Genomic DNA, 21,603 nt, shown 5'->3' on the forward strand with positions numbered 1-21,603 from the left:
TGTGCGACAGAGGAGGCACAAGCGTACAAAGGAAGCGATGGGAACATCCTCCATGGAGGCTCCGGCGGCTTCCCCGGTTGGGAAGGGGCTGCCGGCCCTGGGACGTCGGGAACTCGGTCGCTTGTCGCATCGGCTGAAAAACTGCTGGGACTTCTAAAAGGAAAAAAATAGGTTTCTCTACGGTTCGTAGAGGTGTTCTGGGGGAGGGTGGAGAGGGGGATCGGTACTTTCTGTAATAAATTTCAGTGTAAATTATGGAAAGTGTTTTGGGGAAAAACAAAACAAAAAAATCATAAGCAAACCCATCCGTGAGGAGGCATGTGGGTTGTTACAGGACATTTACCAAAAGATGAGGGAATACTGTTTTCCCAGATCAGTTTTTCTGAAGTTAGAGTTGAGTTTTGGTGGCATGCCTCTAGAAAGGATTTAAATTAAAAAAAAAAACCAAACACAAAAAACCAAACAAAAAGCTTCCTCAAGTAGTCTTTTATCTTACATAGATAATTCCGTTTAAACAATTCCTTGCATGGGATGCTAAAGATGGGGCTTTTTTTGTAGGAGGGGGAAGGAGTGTAACTCAAGGTATTTTAAGGACCTCTGTTAAGTGCTTTATGGTGAATGGCCATATATAAGTAAAAAAAAAAAAAAAAACGAAACAAAATAACCACAACTAATCTACCAATTTGTTTTTGTTTAACCTGATGTTACACTCATTGTCCTTAAGAGTTGAGTTCTGCGAATTCTCTACAAATAAACAGTGCAAAATACTTTTCAAATGCAGGGGTCTGGGTGGGAGAGAAGGAGGTTTGGGTTTTGTTTTTTTTTTTTTCTTGTTTCCTCTTACTCAGATCGGCTTCCCCTAGACGTGATTGCACTGTCTGTGTGCAAGGTGAGTGGAGCATTCGTTCACCTGTCTGTCCATCTGTCTGCGCAGATGTAAGAGGTTTTATTGTTCTTCTCCTACAGAAGGAAGTGGGCAGTGGGACAGGGCACAGAGTAACGGGGAGGAGCGAGAGGAACAGAGCAAGGGGGAAAGCAGGCTGGGTATGTGCTGGGGCTGGGTTGAAGCTGCTGTATTATCACCAGTGTAGTTAAAGCCTTTTGGTCTTGATAGCTTTTTCTCACGACAGCCTGGATCGTGCTGTAACGAATACAGAAGGGCTTCTTTATTAGGGCTGTTGGATGCTGAGGGACTCTGTGGTTTTCTTTGGAACTCGGGTTGACAGAGTGAAGGGCAGCCAGGCAGTGGGTGCAGTCACCTTACGGGGTTTTCCTAAATCCCGGTCTGGATGGATTCCTCAAACTCGAACATGCGACAAAGTCTGTCATCTCTAAACTGGGGTATCAGCTCGTTGTTTGTATCCTCTTGGAGGTGATCTTCGGAGCAATTAGTGTGCATGAGAAGGGGTGTTACGAATTTCTCCACTGTCTTGGTTCCTGCTACACCTTTTGGATTTTTTAATTAATTTTACCGATGGCTTTGAAGTATTTTAGGTTATTACTGTGATAAGTGTTTTTATGTTAGTGTATGACACAACACCTGTGGGAAAACGGTATGAAAATAGTACTGCCAAGCTCTGAAGAAAAAAGGGCTCCGTGGCACCTAATCTTGGTTGAGGTTTAAAATGAAATCACAGTTGCTGTCGGTTTTCTTACTCAGGTATTTGTTTCACAGAACTCAAATACAGTAAGTAGACTTTTGAGAAGGTTGCTGAAAACTACAGTTTCCGATAGACGCTGCTTGCGTCTCTGTTTGGAGTGACATACTCATTCACAGCTTTCCTTCCGTAGTATGTGTGTCTCTTTCTCATTGTATCTTTCAGCTCTTGGTTCTGTCACAACATAACTCAAGGGGTGGGTCCACAAAGACTTTAGGCTGGCACTGCTGTAGACAGAACCTGTCCACACAGCCTCAAACTGTCCATTTCTGTACTTGTCACACCTCTGTCCTGTGTCGCTGGCATGGGTATTGGCACTGCTGTTTACTGACCCGGGCCAGGGGGCTGTTCCAGATGAAAAGTAACACTCTCTTTTAGCAAGTTAGTTTTCAACCACATCTATTCTCCAGTTTGGTTAATCATACGGTCGCATAAATGCTGGCATGTCTGGAGATGGGGGTGCAATGACTGGAGGGTGGGCAGTGGGGAAGAATGGGGATATTTGCTTAGCAACATTGCCATCTTTTCCCACCTTAAGTAGTTCATTGGACCGTATCTACAGTGGCTCCTGTGATAGTGAAATGATTTTCTGTCTTATCTGGCCACGACTGTATCTTAAGAAAGCAAAAATTCAGTGTTACCGTTTCTTAAAGATCTATTATACTCTCCCTGTAGCTCAGATTTGTCCTCTGTTCGTTCCTTGTTTTGTTTTCTTTTTTTCCCCGTAAATGCTATGCAATGGATTTTTCAGTGATTTTCTTGAGCAACTTTTCCATCGCCCAATGTACTTTAACATCACAAAAGTTTTCTTACTCTACTGCAACAGTTTTTGCCTTGGTGTGTATTTCTGTGAAACTATTGCTTGTTCTCTATCTCTCTCTGCATTGCACCTTCTAAGTTCTTACAAGCTACTAAACTGTTAATATTTGCCAACGTCTATTATTCTAGGCCTAATGATTGTTTTTTATACTCTGCTCTTCACTTTCTACAGTTTATCTGTGTTCCTTTTGCAGAATGAGATCTGATATTCCACGTGTTGGAGGTGATTTATCTCTCTCTTAGTTGCCTGAACTGATAGCTGAGCACAGGCAGACAAAAGTTACATTCCTCATTTTGTAGAAGCATTTGCTTTACAGACAACTCTCTCATTTGTTCAGCATTCTCACTCTTGCATGTCTTTAGCTCCTGCTTCTGGCAGGGCTTTTTCCTTGATTTATCTCTGGTTTTTTCATTGTTGTTTCTTCAGTTTCTTTGCATTATTTTTTCCACATAGTCTTATTTGTCCACCTTGCTTCTCTTGTTTGTTTTTGAGCTGTCTGAATCCCTTTGAGTTGTTTCTATCCACTGTTCATTCTGTATCACCTGCAAGTTTAATTAACATTCCCTTTATTTAGTCTTAGATCTCTAATTAAGATGTCAAAGAAATCTGGACTGGCAAAGATCCCTGCAGCAACCCAGTAGATGCCCCCTGTACCTGGTGGTTGCATTGGTGTATATCGTTACACTTAGTTTTGAAGCCGTTAGTTAATTTTCTAATAATGTGAGCAGTACTTTCCAAAGCCAATTTGAAGTAATTTTTCAGCTGTGATTTCCTTGGAGAGTAGCAAATGCTATTCTAAATCTAAACCTATTACATCATGCACTGTATTCTTTTCATGCCCTAACTTCATGGCAATTCTATCCTCCTTTGAAGAGCAATCAAGTTTATCAAGATTTACAGTATTGTATGCTCCTCTCTCTCTCCAACTTCTGCATTATGCCCACAACCATGCTAAATAAATGACCAACGTGTTCCTTTGTAGAGCCCCGTAAAAAGTCAGGAATTTGCATGCATGGAGCTCATTACAAGATCTGAGACTAGATGATTAGAAAGAGTTCTTTGGGGTTTGGAGGTGGTGTTTTGGGTTCTTGGGGGTTCTTTGTTTGGGTTTTTGAGGTGGGTTTCTGTTGTTGTTGTTCCTGCCCCTTGGGTCCTCCTTTTTCTGGAGATGATGCAGTCACTCCCCTTTGTTTTTAACACCATATGAATTAGACGTTTTCCTGCTAGGGAGGGGCAGGTTTTCCAGTTCCCGGTGCCACTGGCTGAGTCACTGGCTCTGTTTTTCTGTTCCGTTGTAGGTTTATAATTACCTTGTTCTTACCTTCGTTAGATTATGATTGCCACAGGGTAGGTGTTCTACTTTACTTCAGAGACATGAGTGCCAGTGGCTTTCAGAGCCTGGATACAAGCCTTTAAGCATCTGCTTTGCTATTGCCGAAGAGAAAATGAATTAGCCTAGTCCTCAAAGTGCCTCCCTTCAAACAGTATGGTAACCATTAATGACAGATGTCCAGGCAAAGTCTAATCTCTTGTAACCAGGACTGCTTTAACTGAAGGAGGAAAAGTCAATAGAGCACTGAGTATGTGTATACTGAAATGGAAAGGGAGGATTTGCTGATGTGTCTTAAGTTCATCTTACTTGACCATACCTCTCCATAGCAGGACATTTCATAGCAGTGAAATAAAGCTCACTGATACGAGACTAGGAGGATTTAGAGAGGTTCTCTTGGTTTGAAAATCTTGTCCGTTTAGGGGAAAAAAGAGAGAGGTGTAAAAGAGAGGTTTGCATAAGAAGATTTTCTCCAAGTACACTCACTGCTCTTTGATTTATCTTTCTAAAAATAAATAAATAAAATCCTATTTATTTCCCCACCCCTGTTTGTTTGTGAAGGATCTACGCGAAGAGAAGAACATAACTGTGCAGGGGAAGCAGTGTAAATCGCTGTTTCTATCCACCCAGTAAGCTCACTGAAAAATAGAGAAGCAGCATCTTTTTCCACTGTTTTTGGTCACAGGTTTTATTTGTAAGAACATGTTTTAAAAACTGGAGCCAAGTCTGTGGTTGGTGTGTCCCTTTAAGAATATAGTTTTGCTTGGCTAGCTGCCCTTGTTCTCCTGTAGATTAATCCAGCAGAAGGTATATAACCTGTTGACCTTCCTGGTGAGAAGGGTCTGGAAAGGCAAAGAGATAAATCAGAAGGTTTGTGCTTTCCTGTAATATCTGGGGGCAAGTTTAACCTATGTCTTTCAGTTTTTGTCATTCCTTTTTTCTCTTTTTTTGCTAAGTGATTCCCGTTTGAGGGTTGGGGTTGTACTTACAGGTTCTCATGATTTTCACTTGCTTTCTGTGAAATCCCTAAATGTTCAGCAGTTTGGAAATCACAGTGTGTTTGTGCCACAATTGAGAGGGAAGAGTTCTGAGCTCAAAATTACATCAGTCCGAGTTGAGGACGGCTCTTATATCAAACTGGTAGGAGAGCTGGAATCCGGCTAAAATGGCTGGCGTCTGTTTGTCTGCTAGAAAATTTCACTCTTTTACAGAAAAACAAATCTGGTGGACTTTCCTCAGTGTCAGCCCTCAAGAAGTGATCATCTTAGCTGTAAGCAGTGAATGTTCACCTGCTGCGTGTTCCAGGTGGAGCGTGTACTCCAAAACTGAGCTGGGGTGGTTTCTGAACACCTCAAGAGAGAGCGGCTTGGTTGGTAGCCATGAGTAGATTTCACTCATATGATGCAGATGTTTCATGGTTGTTCTTTACTTTACTTAGGCATTGTTTTATCAAAATTATCAAACACCTTTAAGCTCCCATCTAACTACTACTAAAATCAAGGCACATGCTTAATTGGTTGACTGAATTGGGGTCCTGTTTTATATACCTGTTCTGCCTGTTTGTGGTTTGCTTTTGTCTTGAGGCTTTGGTAAAGGGCGTAGCTCTGGCCGGACAGGTCGTGCCCGCAACACAGACCACCTGCAAGCACTGCAGATGCGGAAATCTGACTGTTCGTGTGTTGCGTGGTCAGTGCTTCTCTCTATTCTGTTGTAAGTCTCTTAGCCCAGGTTCAGCTATTTCTTTTCTTGCAGACTGGCTATAGTTTTGGAGCGAAACGTTTTCACTGCTTTGGATGAGATTTGCAAACACCTGTCTCCTGTATGAGTTCATGTGAAATTCTGCCATTAGTGTCATGGGAAGCTGAGTACGTCACAGTTGTGAGTTCTTTTGGGACATCTACCCTTGAGTCCTAGACAAGAGGTTCAGGGATGTCATGAACGGGAGGCAGGATTAGGAAATCAGAACTCGATTTGGATATCATAAAGTGGGCATTATGAGTCTCTCAATTTTGTGTTACTTGTCAGGAAAGACTCAAAAGACGCCCAGTTTCCAGACGGTGTTAAACATGAGCCCGTCTGAAGTTACACCACTTGCAATCACAAATCACCTTTTCTTGTCCTGAAATTCTTGTCTGGATTTTGTCAGTGGGTGGTTCACTTAGGTCTTTGTGCTATAGTTTTTTCCATAGGTAAAATGGGGGCTTTTGAGTCTTACGGTGAGATTTTCAGGACAGCTGACTTTCAGTGGGTTTAGGAGCAAGGCTTTTTTAGGTTGCTATTAAAGGTTCCCTATCCTTTAATAATTAAGTGAATACTACTCTTTGGGAAAATGCTAAGCATGATTTATTTGTCTTTAGCTTGGTTTGGTAAGACCCAAGTAATTTTTATCAGTCAATGTCTATACTTGTCTATAATTGAAGGGACAGTTGTGATTTAAACACGTTAGCCAGCGCTACTGGTCGTTCTGCGATAGAAAAGGGACATGATTATTGGACTTCCTCCTGGTTCATTGCTTTCTAACCAGCTCCATGCTTGTTGGGAGAATGACTCCTGATGACCGCTGCTGCTAGCACGAGAGTGGCTAACCATTTTCACCCTGCCACCACCTTCATCTGTTTGGGAAGCTGTAAAACTCATGTCTTGGAAAGTCAGGGAGAATGGGAGCTCTGGGAACAGTTCCCGCATGGGAGATAACGGTGACTCCCCAAGAATTGCACTGTTCCTTTGAGGGCTGGGGCCAGCCCAGTGTGTGGCTCAATCCCAGGGCAACCTGGCAGTGTCAGTCTCTGCTGCCCTTGCTGGCTCATTTTTCTCTCCCAGCTGAGATGTAAATCAGGCAGTAGTCATTTTGTCAGTCCAAGGCTGGTGGCCTTGTGATGTAGCCTGTATGTTGGAGCTGTGCATGAGTTGCCTGTGGCTCAGTATTGATCCCCAAGCTGGCCACCCCTGGACTAGCGGGAGCAGACCAGCCTTTGGGTTTTGTTGTTGTTGGGTTGTGTATTTTTTTTGTTTTCTCCCCTCCTTAGGGCAGCAAGGCTCTGTGTTCTGTTTCCTTTATCACAAATGTAACTGATTGGATGGTGTGCAAGGCCACACACAGCCTTATCTCATCGCATCCTGTTTGACTGCATTATCCAGGGCTGCACTGATAGAAGTTCTCCTCTCTCCTTGTTTTGATTTATATCGCTGTGCTGGACACTACATCCTCTCTCTGTTTCAGCCAGAGCTCAGCTACTGCAATAATTTAAGAGTGTTGTTTTGCTTTGCTCAGGAAGTCAGGTGCCTTTTGAACGGCAGCTGCTGCAGGCAATTTCAGCGTAGCAAGCAAACCAAGCTCGATTTTGTGCTAGGCAGTGTGATAAGCATTCAGCTGGAGCCCAAGCTTATGCTGGATATGGTCTGAGGCTAGTAGTGCTTGTTCCTTTGTAAACCAGACTTATTCAGTGGTGAGACAGAGACAAAAATCTCACAATGCAGCCTGTAGATGTAATGATTACATTACCTTGCCCAATACACAGAGGGAAATCGCAGTTCTCCTTTCTTCCTTGCCTGGCGCTGCTGCCCGTTAAGAGCTTTTGCTTCACCTACAGCAAGTAACACTTACCTTAACTGGTTTTATTCGCAGGATTAGGCAGCATTACTCTGGTGTCCTGGGTGGATAGGGATATTCATAGGGAATAGCCAGCATGGCTCAGAGATTGCAGGAGGCCCAGGGCAAAAGGTGACATTGTAGCCAGTCTCACCACTTGGCTAAATTGTTAGGGAATGCTTGAGTGGAGCTCCCTCAAAAGGCTCAGTGAACTGCACCCACCCATCTCCACTGTTGCTGGATCTTATGCTGAAGCTGAGTAGCTCTGGCTCCAGGCTGATTTAATGACTGGAGTGCAGCTGCTGAGGAGCCTGAGTAACTGGTTGCTGGCTGGTGCTGCAAAAGTGCCATTACCTTCCTAGATATAGTTCAGTGCTAGTTGGTCTTGCTACAGTTGCATCTTTATTTTGCTCTGTAGAGACCCTGTAAACATGTTCATGACTTTTGTCCTCTGTTGCCTGCAAGCTTTAACAGACCTTGGTTATTGTTGAATAGCTGCTTCCCCACCTTTCCCCTTTCCAGTACGTTTTTCTCCTGCAGTCTTCGAGTTGCACCCCCTTGGAGCTACTCATCTGCTGATTGCACTCATTCTTCTCTTTCAGAGGAACTGAGCTATTATTGTAGTGTCCCGTAGAATTTCCCAGCCTTCTTCCTCTGGTAAGTTCGAATGCTATCTTCCATCATACCTTGTGCAATAGATTTCGTAGTATTCCAAACTGTTGCTTTCCTAAACCCAAATCTCCTTGTATGACTGCATTGTGTAAGCTCATTCGTTAGCGTGTTCTGGATGGAAGTAACTGACTGGTTGTTGCTGATTCCAGGTTTTCTTATTGTACAAACAACAAGAAATACTTTAGAGTACAAACTACTCTAAAGTTATAGTATGAGCAGCAGGATATCTTTTCTTCTGGCTGAACTAATTCTTTTTTGAAATTCTCTGTTTGACTGCTGATCAGATATGAAAATGTTGTGGTTCAGATCCTCTGTAGTAGCAGTATTTGGCTCATGTTACCAAGGTAGTGAATACTGGAATTGTTTGGTTTTATTTGCATTACAATGACATCAAGGGATACCTGTAATGGGAAGCAGTCCCTGCCCGCACAGCTTGCGTTTCCCTTAAATGAGACCAAGGATGAAGGGACGTCCTTGGTAAAATGAAGTGACTTGCTCAGAGTGCAGCCAGCTCGGAAGCAGGAGTGGAACCGCACGGTCAGACTCCACACGGCTGTGCTGGCAAGCGTTCCTGCCTGGGAGGAGTGAGTGAGTGGGGACGTCTCTGGTTAGTGTGTCGTGCTCGATACCGATTCCAGCAGGGGAAGGGGGTGGCCGTGGAGTGGGGGGGAGTTCTTTTGGACAGAACAGCTCTAAGAAAACTGAACAACTGGAGGCAGCTGGCTGCAATTTTTCGGATCCTCAGGAAAGTATGATTTTGTGTTGAGCAGCTGCCACAAACACTTAAGAGAGAGCAGTTACCAACAGTAATGACTGAGGGATTGATATTAGAAAGCAGATGTGTCAGACTATGGAGTCTGTTAAAGATGTGCTCTCTGTCAATGAGACCTCTCTGAAGGGCTCTTGGCAGCTGTCTAGCCCTGCAGGATCTCTGAATCTCAATGGGACACCATGTGTGAAAGGAAAGAGAGTTAGTGTTGAAATTACCAGCATCAGAACAATTAAACCAAAGCTGCTGGAGCTGAAAGATTTTTGTGCTTTCTCCATGGTTTTGCTTTCCTCTGACCCAAAAGCCTGCCTTTGTGAGTGACTCATGAAGAGATGGGCCATGGCAGAAAGAAGAACATGGACGAAGAGTGAATAAGAAACAGTATTTGGACAGAGGGAAACATAAGAAGGAAGCAGAGATACTGTGGTGAGGAGGTGGACGTGCTGTGAGGGGCTTGTGTCTTTGAGAGAATCCGTGACTAGACCCCACAAAGAGAGGTCGTTAATCATCTCTCAGTAAAATAAGAGTGCGATCAGAATAAGAACAACTGTAAGGTACAATACCAGAAATACGAGAGCCAAGAAGAGGAGTCTGCGTTCAGACTGAGGGAATCTGAAGAGAACAAACACTAAGCCTGGGACCTCTGGCAAAACTTCCTGTTACAAGAATGGGACAACATCCTCCGACTCCTCTGATCCTAAGAACTGTGCCTGGTGAGGGGATTCAGATGGGGGAGGAATTGTCTCAGCACGCCTAGGAACTGGGATGGCTGTTTAGTGATTTCGGAATCAAATTCCTTCCACATCAGAAGAAAGCTTTGTGATTACAAGCTCTTCCACAAGCAGAACTTTAAAAAAAAAAAAAAAAAAAAAAAAAAAGATAGTTTACAAGTACTAAAATATTTAGTGGCATTAGAACACTCAGTAATACAAATCACCATTAAAGTTACCAAGCTGTATGTGCATAGTTACTATTGATTGAATGGGAAAACAGAAGCAAACTGAAAGCTAGGTGCCAAAACATTTGTATTTTGTTAAAGTAGCTACTAATGAATATTATTCAAACCTTTCTTATAAATAACACATTCAACATTAGCATGTTTCTGAAAAATGCTCTATTTTGGACCAGATTGCTTTTTCAATGGGAAGTGATTCCACTGACAGTTTTTCCACTTGCCATACTAATAAAGCCATTTACCATAGAGTTTAGCCCCCAGCTTCTCTACAATTTGTTTTGCTTGGTTTAATAAATGGCCACTTTGGCCATCAGTGAGTTCAGATCAACAGTGCAGGAAACTGCAGGCAGGAAAGCCTGAAGTGTTCAGCCAAAGAAGAGACTCACAGACCGATAGCACCTGAGCAGGACTCCCTGTATTAGTGTTTATTGCCCCTGGGCACGGAGTATCGCCTGGGATTGCACGTGGAGCTTTTAAAGAAAACTTTGCAGGGCCTTTAAGCCCTTGGGATCTTACTGAACTAGAGAATAGAGTTGTAAGGATTTTCATGGTCATTTCAGTCTACAGAATTTCTTTGCAAGTTATCAAAAAGAAGGCCAATTTGTGTTAGTGTCTGGGTGATTATTGAGGTTTCAGCTTGCGGTGGCTAAACATCCTTGATTTTATAGTCAGTACAATTTCACTTTTCTCACCATCCATCAGAAATAGCTTTAGTGCCAAGAAGGGAAAGCAGAATCATGCCCCAAGGTGTAGAAAAGTTGGGATTGGCCATGATAGCACATTTCAGTGCCTGCTGACCTAGCTGTAGCTTGGGATAGGACTAACATTGCTGGTCAAGGCACAAAAAGCAAGAAGCATTAAAAAAAAAAGTATCTAGTCACTTCAAGATTTATATAATTTCTTCTCTCATTGCTCTTATGTTCTACATCTGCCTTGATTTAGACCAATGTGAGATAAGGGTCACATATTCTGTCTCTTGCTTTGTGGACTTTCCTGAATATACAAGTGACATCTGCAGAAGTTGGCGCAACTTTTCTTTCGCGTTTAGAGAAGAGAGTCTTGGGAGTTGACACTGAACTGAATACAGCATATGTTTTCTCCTCCACTTATTCTGGAGCTTGGATCAGAAAGGACCCAGAGTTTCCTTTGTCACCAAAGGCGCTTGGCACAGATGTGAAGCCTTGTAAAATATGAAATGATCATGCAACAACTCTTAGGGTTTGGATGCGGGGCAAGGGGGACGTTATGCTTCAGATATAGTTGCTTAGTTTCCAACGTAAGAGTGTGCCATGCTGAAATCATCTGCTAGGTATTCATCTGTGTCTGCATGGACATTAAGGAGATGAAAATTCAGAGTAGGTGCTTTTTATGGTTATGATGGCCGTACATTCCCTAGGAGATGACTTTGTCTACCTGTATGCATTGCTAGGGGATTTTGCTTGAGAGCGGAGGTTGTAGCTTCCAGTGACCATGGTTTTGGGAGTCATACAGTTGAGCAGTTAGAGTATGATTTCACTTGGTGTGGAGTCTGCTGACTGTTACGAGGCTTGCAGCTCCAAATGCAGATGGTACTATGGATACACTTGCTGTCACACCTTAGGCTTCTTTCTGAACCCCTCCATTTCTCAGTCAGTCAGCCTAAGTTAAAACTAGTCTGTGCCTTATGTTTGTGGACATTTTAGTGTGCATTAAATACGGAGGGTATTGACAGCCTCCAGGGACTAGGGATGCTCGGGGAAATATCAAAAGAAGAACAGCTGGAACAGATAGCTTCTGTTTCTCTGTCAGAGTCCCCCTGTGGAAAGCTTACTCCTCTACGCTGATTCCCCAGCAGGACAATCTCTTGAATACCCGTGTAATTTTTTATTGAGCATCTGCCAGTGAAAGGGGATGTATTGGTGATGCTTGGTGAGGGAATTAACTGTTACCATTCATTTCAGGATCTCTTAAAGTCACATTGCCTGCTTTGGTGCCATTCACAGTGTGCTTGGGATGTCTGTCCGAGAGCTAAAGGCCAAGTGTGAGTTCCCCTTTCTGCCCCCCTCGCCTCCCATTTTTTTTCTTTCTTCCCGTGTTCATTAGAGCTCTGAAAATGTACAGCGTGGGTCAAGAGGATTCAAATAATCTAATGTAGGGGCTGAAATGGATGGATGGACAGTGGTAGGCCATTCCAGTGGTTCATGTGTTCCAAATATTCTCGCAGGAAATAAGTCGTATACTGGGTTTTCTAAATGTCCATGTAAATCACTTGTTAAGATGCTGCACCGTGATGTAAGAAGTATTCTGTGTCTAGAAATCATTCAAATGCCCAGTATTATCTCCTTTGTTTCCTGAGCTTTTGGTGGGTTATGGAGATGTAAAATATGTATCTGCTGCTGTCTAAAGTCATGAAGGAGCAGTGAAACCTTCTGAGAGCCAGTGTTGTCAACTCCTTCATCAACTTCAGCTTTTGAAATGATAAAATTCTTAAGGATTTAATCTTTTATTAAAAAAAATTAATAAAAAATCTAGTCATTATGGTCTTTCATTTTGTAAACATGAAATCCAAAGAGGTACGAAACCAAAGAGAGACTTAAAAAGGAGCGTATGATATAATGCTTTTTTAAGTTGATGTCAGAAAAGTTTCTGGAGCCACGAGCCCTGAATTTTTGAACTTCTGAAGTTGAGTAAATGGATCTGCTTTGCCTATTTACCAACTAGGGCATGACATAACTGCACAAATTTTGTTCTAGCTAGTTTTTGACATAGACCATGCCCAAATTTCTCCTCTGTCCTCCTTTACGTTATCACTGCGATATTTCTGAGCTAGTCTGACTTGGCATGTCGGAGCTCTCTCCTTACTCTCTTGTTCAGCACAGGTTTGATGATTCTGTTGCTCTTGCAAAAAAAGCCTTATTCTGATTTTCTTGCTACCCAGCTCAGTGTGGTGATACACAGGGAAGTTTTGAACTCTCTCATTTAACTGGATTCTCAAATGGTGGCTTGTGAACATTTGTTGTAGCTCAGATAAATGAAACTATTAAAAAGGTAAATGAACAGCTTTGGGATTATGGCAGGGGAATGATCTGTGACTTTAGAAGCCATTTGTCTTCTATATGGTTGAGTGGAAGTGTCTGTATGGTCTGAAGTTGCTTTCTGAATGAGTGTTTTAGAAGCTCCGCTCAATGACTTCAGCCTCTACTGTAGGCGTTTATAAGTAGACTATAATTTATTGTAGTTTTCAAGAGCTAGTAGCTGCCTGCTTAGGTTCAGTGAGAAACCAGTTTCTGCTCCTGCCCAGTGGCAAATCTAATAGCCTGAGACTGGTAAAGGATGAGGGGGCAGAGAGGCACAGAGAACTGAAGGAATTTGACCAGGGTCGTTTTGAAGATGAGCAGTAGAAGCAGGCTGAGCGCCTAGGATTCTTGACCTGCAGCCTAGTGCCTTTATCCTTTTACTCATGGTGCCTTCTGGTCCTGCCAGGATATAGTGCTGAGATTTGGGAGACATTGCATTAAACTGTCTGGCTCCAGGAACTGCTTTTTAGAAGTGAAGCTGATCCTTGAGAAGAAGAAATGTCAGTGTTAAAAATGACACCGACGACTAACTATGATCCAGTGAAACAGTATCTAAGAAAATTTCAGCCCTACTGCTCAGTGATGACTAGATAATTCATCACTGCTTTATTTTGTATAGTCTTTCCCACAGACTGAATCCCTGTATACGTGCTTCAGAAAGTTAAACAACAGTTACACAGATAATGACAGCAGAGGGAGAAGGAAATTAGAAGACAAAGATGCAGGCATGAAGACATAGTGTCTGAGGAGAATTGGGAAGTGATAGAGAGTTAATGAGCCAAAGAGGTATGGGAGCAGGCTGTTGTATCAGAAGGATTTGTAGAAAAGGTTTCATCTCAATATTAATAGAAATCAAGCACGTGGTTGAGTTACCATTTAAGGTAAACTTGAAGTAAAAACCCTCCTCACTGAGATTTTTTAATTTTTTTTTTCTTTAGTATCTCCTCATTTTCCTAGAGAGGAGGATTTCTAACTGACGGATGGGATGTGTTTGTCATCACAGGTTCTGAGTCTGCTTCTCCGCGTGGCACCTTGGAGTTTCTAGCTGGCACCATTACCTCCAACGAGTGGAGTTCTCCCACCTCCCCTGAGGGGAGCAACGACTCAGGGGGCAGCGAGGCCTTGGACAAACCCATTGATAATGACGCTGAGGGTGTGTGGAGTCCGGACATTGAGCAGAGCTTCCAGGAAGCGCTAGCCATCTACCCACCATGTGGACGGCGGAAGATTATCTTGTCAGACGAAGGCAAGATGTATGGTAAGGAGAAAGAAAGGGCACATCACAACACTCCAGGCTGCCTGCCCTGTGCAGGCCACTCGCCTTGTACCAAATGATGGTTCGGAATGAACTCTTCTCTCGGGCGATCCCGAGCTGATGCAGTTGGTCCCTTCAAGTTATATTTAGGAAAATCGGTGAAGATTTTAACGTTCCATGCACACAGATCAGAAGGAATTACAGACGTCTTTTTCAGGGGAGTTTCAATAAGGTAGATCCCAGAGCTGGGCATGCTGCTGAACTAATCTTTGGATAGATATCACATAACGGCTTCATGGTGTGACTAAGTCTATCTTTTATGGTATCTCTCGCTGCCATCTCCAACATTTTTGTTATCCTAACAGGTAAAGGTCTGTGTCTCTGGTGCTAAAGGGCAGAAGTTCGGCCCCTGAACCCCTGAGGGGCTCTGCTGGTGGTGTGCAAACACCTACAGTTTGTTAACTAGCTACACTTTTGAGATCTTAAGAAGAGCAGAAAACGGACCTCTCTGGCTGCTCCCAGTTTGCCTTCTTATAGCCCTGGCATGAATGTCTTTCACCTGTGGGTTCTTCTCAGCTAGCTAGATACCCAGCCCTGAATGCAGAGAAGTGCTGGCTTGCAGCTGCAGCAGAAGTCAACTTTCTAGGTAGTAGACGTGATTTTGAATTGGATTTTTGACCTATTCTACAGTTAAAATTTCTCTCTTAATTTTTGTCCACAAAAAAAGCTGATCTGGGGTGGATTCTCTAGCTCAGTATAGAAAGAAGCCACCTGGTACTTCTGTGACTAAAAAGCAAAGCAAAGGCTGAGAGTGTACAATATTTGGTTAAAAGTCCCAAGGTGTTAAAACTGTTTCTTAAAGCACTAGCAAGGATCTTATGGAAGGCAGCCCTCTTCCTGCCCGGTCAGTGCTTGCTTTTTTTCCTTTACATTGGAATCTGTGTGTCTTTGCAGGCCCCATCATGGGAGCACCATGCCCTGAAGCTTCATATGGAGCACTTCACAAGTCATTCTGTCAGCCCATCGGGCCATTGTTCTCTGAGCTAGGGAATGGATTGCTCTCACTATGGGGGCATAGGTGGGGTCTTGTTTACATAGCCTTATCTACAATGGATAGTTTTACTGGGTACATACGTCTTTGTATCTGTACAGAGCAATATACTTGAGTAAGGCTGATCACCCTGAGGCTCAGCAAGGGTCAATGTTCTGATGTGGACATCAATTCCTGCTCTATGCTGGCACAAACATTTTTGTGGTTGTGCTATGGAACCGACCAGGGAACTGATCCAGCTTAAAACTAACACAGCCAGAAAGGAGAAAAAAGTGAACTTTAATTTGGATATGCCCCCTGATTTGTTTCACTGCACAGCTGCTTGTGCTGGTACTTAGAGAAGGGACAATAAGAGTGAGAATGAGCAGCCATGGTTGAAGTGAGGGTAGGACTCCTTCATTCAGAAGCAATGCTTGCTTAAAATGTTGTTCAAACTAAAATATTACTTGAAAATCCACCCCATGGTTATTAAGCATAGATTAGTGACATGCTCCTTGCCGCTGTAAGTCTGCACTAGTTTTCATGACAGGTAACTTTTAATATTACTGGTGAAAAATTACAGTTGTGTTTTAAGACTGTCTTCATTTACTAATCATCCTGCATAGCCCCCCAAATACTTCAGCTTTGAAGTGAATGTGTCAGAGCAGAGAGCAAAATGGACCAGAAAAGAAATAAGAGTGAGAGCAAAGGTAAAAATGAAGTAGAATGGACTACAGAAACCAACGAGACTTAGCTGGGGCCTGACCTAGCATGGATTGGTGTTTAGTGGAAAGCCTCCAGTTAACTACACTGGTGAGCTGCAGAAGGTAAATAATCCACTTGCAGGGTGCAAAGTTTAGGCTAGGTTTTGGGAGAAGAAATGAACAGCTTTTCTGCAAGCCCTCCCCCACTACTCCAAATGGGACAGTGTCCCTGCTTGCCTTCGGTGCACCTGTTCCCAGCGTGGGTGGTTCGTTCGATGTGCTCCTGACAGAACCCGAGGCTCTGATTTATGCCCTCCTTTGCTTACCAGGCTCCAGGATCCACGCCAAGGAAGCGGGGCCCAGCCTGGGATCTATAGAAAGATATGACCGGGCAGGGAGAATAAATATAGTCCCTGATTTCATCTTCACCGCTTACGAGCCAGCTCATGGAACAGGACAAGCTGTATGTGGAGCTGGCCCTGCCTCCAAGGGATGGTTGTTTAGCTGTCCCATGGCCGACTTGCACAGAACTCATTGAACCAAGGGGCGAGGTGTTACAGAGAACTGTATATGCCCCTTCCCCTGACAAAAGGGGAACCATTTCACTGTTTCCCACTGAGGAGTGGCTCGTGTGGTACTACTCTTTTGGGCATGATGTTCCAGGTCCCAGGATCTCTTCTATGTGCAATTTATATACTTCTCACCTGTTGTGAGGCAGCCTGTTACCAATTTAAAGTTAGTAGCTTTTACCACCAAACATGTTGAACAAGCTGAAGTGCACCAAGCCAATACGAAGAACTTGCACTGTTTTGTTTGAATACATTTAAAATTGCACGGAAAGGTGTGTTTCAGCCTATACACAGGCCTCATGCTCATGTTCCCTAGCCTCTTCTGAGTCAGCTTGCTGCTTACAGCTCTTTAGATGATACTCTGCTGGTTGCTGACTGGACGTGATTCCTACTTCACCTGGAAGTCAGCCAAGCTCTTCTCTGTACATTGATGATCTGTGTCTTGATGCCTTTGCTGCCTTCTTTTCTTTCATTATCTTTTTCCCTCCTAGACATGTTCCATTACTGGAGGCAGCATCCTGACTGAATGAGCTCATAGTACAGCACTGCTCCGGGTACAAGCCCTCACTGTCCTCTCCAGCAGGCTCTGCTTACCACCTGCTTTAAGGCGCGAAAAGCTGTCTTGTCTGATATGGGATGCTATCTTTTCTCGTAATAATCGTGTTGACATTAGAAGCAGTGAGTCCAGGGCACCATTAAGTTACCGATCTGGTGCCTTCTGGTACCACTAAGGTCCTGCAGAATAACTTTTATAAGTGTTGCCTGCTAGAATACTAAGGGGGTACCGTATTACAAATCTGGCTCTTACGTTTTCCAACTATGTTTTTCCGTGGGAGAAATAGCATCTGTAGCATTTGTACCAAATGAGCAATCATAGAATTTGGTGTTAGAGTCACTGTCTCCTGGCATTTTCAGTACTGGTCTAGAGAAAGGAGAGGGAAGAAGATTAGTACCTTTGTGTGATTTGCATGGAGAAGCAATAGATAGAGCAGGTCTCCCAACACTACTGAGGACAGAGAAATAAAAAATAGTAACTGGCAAAGTGATACTTATTTTGACAAAACACTGCTAGGGCCTTGGTTTACAAGTGAGGAAGTAAGAGCTTGGAAGAACTGAGCTACTGCCTTAGCTGTCCAGTGTTCCCTTCCACTGCATGAACATCTGGCTTGGAGCACCTTTTTGTAAAAGGAGCTAGAATTGGTGGCTGTTTGTTAGATTGCTGTTCTGTAGGAGGCAGTAGTTTAGCAGTTGGTTTACAAGCAGCTCAGCCATTTCTGTGCTGAGCAGGGTGGGGCAGACAGCTGGGAGCAGTCATCTGTCTCTCAGGCTGGGTCAAAGCCCTTATACAGGAAATACTTAAAGATGTCCCAGCTCAGAGGCTGAGTGATAGAAGGATGATTAACTGTGTTACTAGCTAAAACCTGGAGCAGGCAGTGAACTGCAAAGACTTGAGCTTGCAACATGAATTAAGCTGGCATAAAAGGTCAGTCTGATGCCGAAAACTACCATGACACAGGTGGTCCCTCCCACCCCTGTTCTGAAGTGACTAGGTAAATTTGCAGGACATTGCCTTCATCTCAAAGGGATATGTTATCAGTTAATGTTTTCCCTGACCTCAAAAAGTCACTAAAAGTAAAACTGAAAGGCGAACAAATAAACCCGAAAAAGCACAAAACATACACTGCCTGTCCCAGTTCATAAACACTACTTCTCCTTGAGGGGCGGGAGAAGCATGGCAGCTATTACAAATATGAAAACCTTCAAGGTGTCAATCTTCAAATGCTTTCTTCCATATCTAGTTTAGCATCTCACCTGATGATGTTTCAATCAAAGCAATTGGAACATGCTGAGAATGTGCTCAGTTGACACTGAACTGGCTGGCCCAGGTAATTGCAAAATTTGGATTTCAGCTGTGATACCCGTCAGAGAGGTACTTCTGCAGTTCCTATCCCTTCCATTATTGTGACCCAGTGAACTGTAGAACATCCCTTTATCCCACAGTTTGGGTAACTAAATTGAATCTCCCATTTTAAACACTGGAAGACAGGTGAAACTTAGATTCGCGGACAATCGGTCAGACTTTCCCTCCTCTCCTTTTTCTGGTGGTAGGTGTGATGTTTTTGGAGTTGCTCAATAACAAGGTTTTGTTTCACTGAGTCAGCTTTCAACTTTGCTTTTGTGTGGTTCTAGTTCTTTGCTGTTGACTAGATAAAGCCAGATTTCTGGAGACCTTTGCAACAGGTTAAACTTCGGCGGGAGTTTGTCAAGTTTTTCCTTCCATCTCCTTTGTAAACCAAGTTTAGGGTTCTTCATGTTAAACTGTATGTCAGTTTAACTGGTGTTTTCTCCATGCAAACATAAAAAGAAATATTTTTTCCATGAGTTCCAAACATTTTGTGAATATTGAGGAATTCACCACTTTTGAAATGCCAACCAACCAGGAAACTGCTTGCTGTTGCAGTTAGTAGAGTTAATAGTACTGGCTGTGGCATCTTACCTTAACATACTTAGTACTGAAGAGAAATACATTAGCAGTTTTATTGTGTATTACATGTTATCAAAATTATTGTGACTACTTTTTGGGGGTCTTTATTGTGTTGTTTCAACAAAGGGCACATGCTTTTTCCTGTCCCTTTTGATTTTTAGCAGCTTTGTAGTCCCATTTTATCTGTCAGCCATAAAACCAAGCATGTTGTGTAGGATTATGTTTTTCCCACTGTATATGTCTGCAGCCAGAGAGCTTTCGTCATGTTCAAGTAACTTCCTTCATAAGCAACATTATATGACCCTTTTGGCTCTTCCTCTGACTTTTTCATTTCTAAATTTCAAACGTTCAGTAATTCTCTAAGATAGAGTTGATCTGTAGTGGTATATTGTCAGCAAGGCACTTGTTCTGATTTTTTTGCATTGTAAGTAACACAGCCAGTTTAACTGATCTCTAGTTTAGTAAGCCAACTTTGTGCTTTGTAGCTGTATCCACTCATCTGCCTTGTACCTGAGAGACTATTTCAATTTCATTTGTCAGCCTTTTCCCTTGTTGCAAGTCATTGTTTTGCTTCTCCTGTGCTTCTGGATAATGTTACACATTTCCAGTTTTCTGAAAAGTTTTTATTTTACTAAAAAAGCCTTAGTGGTTTTTTTTTAGATTTTTAAAAATACTGCGTACTTTCACAATTGGATCCAAATATTTCCAGTTGCTAATCTGCTCTTAAATATACAAAACGTTCATTTACCTTTAAAATTTCAGATTGAATTAAAAACCTGGGGAAAAAATCAGACTTGGAAAATTAAAATTAATAATGTCCACTGGCTTGGGTTTCTTTTTTCCTTAAAACAAGCACATGTTAAACTTTCTTCTGGACAGGTTTTTGCAAACACATTACCAGAAAGATCTCAGAAACATGGACTGAGTTCTGAGAAGAGCAACAAGCATACCAGACTTAACATTGAGCTCTGGGAGTTGAAGGGACTGATTTAGGTGGAAAGATTAAAGTAGCTAAATATACATAGCTTGGCTAAGCGATGACTGAAAGGTGGAGGGTGGGGGGACACATAATAACAGTCTAAAAATATTTGAAGGGTGTTAACATTTAGGAGGGAGAGGGATTTTATGCGGAACATGTGAGCATGACTAGGATTAATGGGAGAGAAAGAAGGAATATAGGATGGATATCAGCAGAAGCTTCATGACAGCATGGTGCTCAGTGCTGAGGGATCTCTCTTCTGTAAGGAGTTAGAGTGGAAATGCTGTTGTTGGGGACTTTTAAAATTGTATCAGACAAAACTGTAAGGAATGTATTTGTAAAACTAGTCCCAAGGAATGCTGTGTGAGCATACGTATGTGTGTTCTGTTTGAATGAGAGGTGGATTCTAGATTAGACGTACTATGATTTTACACAGGAAACGGAGAACAGTGGGTGTTAGGTGGTGACCAAATATTGCTTTCCCCTGTGAATATCTGCAGTTTTATTCAAAATTGTTAGTATTATGAGCTATACGATGTGTGTTTTTGTGACATGAATAAGTTTATTAGACTGATGGACACAGAGGCCCTTTCTCAGGTCTGAAACAGGAAGAGCAAACTTCAAGATAAATACAAGGAGTGCTTTCTCAGAATTTGTCTTAATTCTATTGATTAGTCAGACATTGGGTAGAGAAGGGTGATAGCATTTCTCAAGCAAGGTGCTGCACATACATAGAGGGAGCTGATAAGTGTCAATATGGAGATTGCGTGGAGACTTGGCTCAGGAAAAGAGGAGCTTTCTTATTTCTACAGTGCAAGTAAGCAAAACCTATCACATGAACTCTTTTAAAGTATCTTTCAAAGGCATGCCTTATTGCTGGAGGGCATGTATGAAATATAACTTAACAAAACTTTATTAAAGTATCCCTATATATCTGTTAAGCAAAAACAGTCCAAGACAATATAACCTTTCCAGGTTCTAGTGCCTTAAGGGGTGCCCAAAAGTGAAGGAAAGCTGCTTGATCAGAAAAAGACAGTATTACAGCTAAAAGAAGAGGCAGTATTCTCATTCATGTAGGATCCAGATAATGACCACAGGAGAACTAGGACTGTCTATTGGTTTAAACAGTTGCTCGTTAGCTAATCCATAACAAGTCCCGTATTGTCTGTGTATGGTGAAGATCTGGGCAGCAAAACTGGGAAGGCTGTGTGCAGTTTGTGCCCAGACAGATGGTCTTGTAAGTCTGCTGGTCACTGGCAGAGCTGACTTAAACCTCTGGGGCCTGGGTACACCTGCTGCTGAAGGGTGCATGGCCAGCAGCTGTTCCTCATTGCTGTCACCTTGAACTTGTGACCCATCTTCTGGGTACTCCTTCAAATTCTCTGAGGCTCACGGCATGCACATACACAGGCATGGTCTTGCTCTGTCTCTAGCTTCTTGAGCAGGAAATAACACTGTTTTCATTGAAACTTTTTCATGTAAAATGTCTTTAGAGTCACTAAAAAAAACTTTCCTCTCAAGTGTGATTTGTACAGTAATTGCAAATCCCTTTTCAGGACCTTAGACTGGAGTCTGTGGACTGGAGTGCCAGGAGTGTAACCAGTGCTTGATGAGATAACCCAATAGGAATGACCCGCGTTGTTGACTGCGAGTGCTTTAGACATAGGCCGATTTCTAAGCATGACAGTATTACAGGGAAACATACGTGCATGTGTGGTATTTAGCACAATGT

General features: G+C 42.7%; 1 protein-coding gene across 1 annotated transcript in view; it reads left to right on the forward strand.

Annotated features, from left to right (window-relative positions):
- Positions 1 to 21,603, forward strand: part of TEAD4 (TEA domain family member 4) — a 59,491-nt gene that overhangs the window by 280 nt on the left and 37,608 nt on the right. Inside the window, exon 2 of the mRNA XM_009574230.1 lies at positions 13,853 to 14,107. Within this exon, the coding sequence (XP_009572525.1) occupies positions 14,101 to 14,107 (7 nt within the window). The 5' untranslated portion in view covers positions 13,853 to 14,100. The remainder of the gene's footprint in view (positions 1 to 13,852; positions 14,108 to 21,603) is intronic.

This window comes from Fulmarus glacialis, unplaced genomic scaffold (assembly GCF_000690835.1).
Source record: "Fulmarus glacialis isolate BGI_N327 unplaced genomic scaffold, ASM69083v1 scaffold9763, whole genome shotgun sequence".
NCBI lineage: Eukaryota > Metazoa > Chordata > Aves > Procellariiformes > Procellariidae > Fulmarus > Fulmarus glacialis.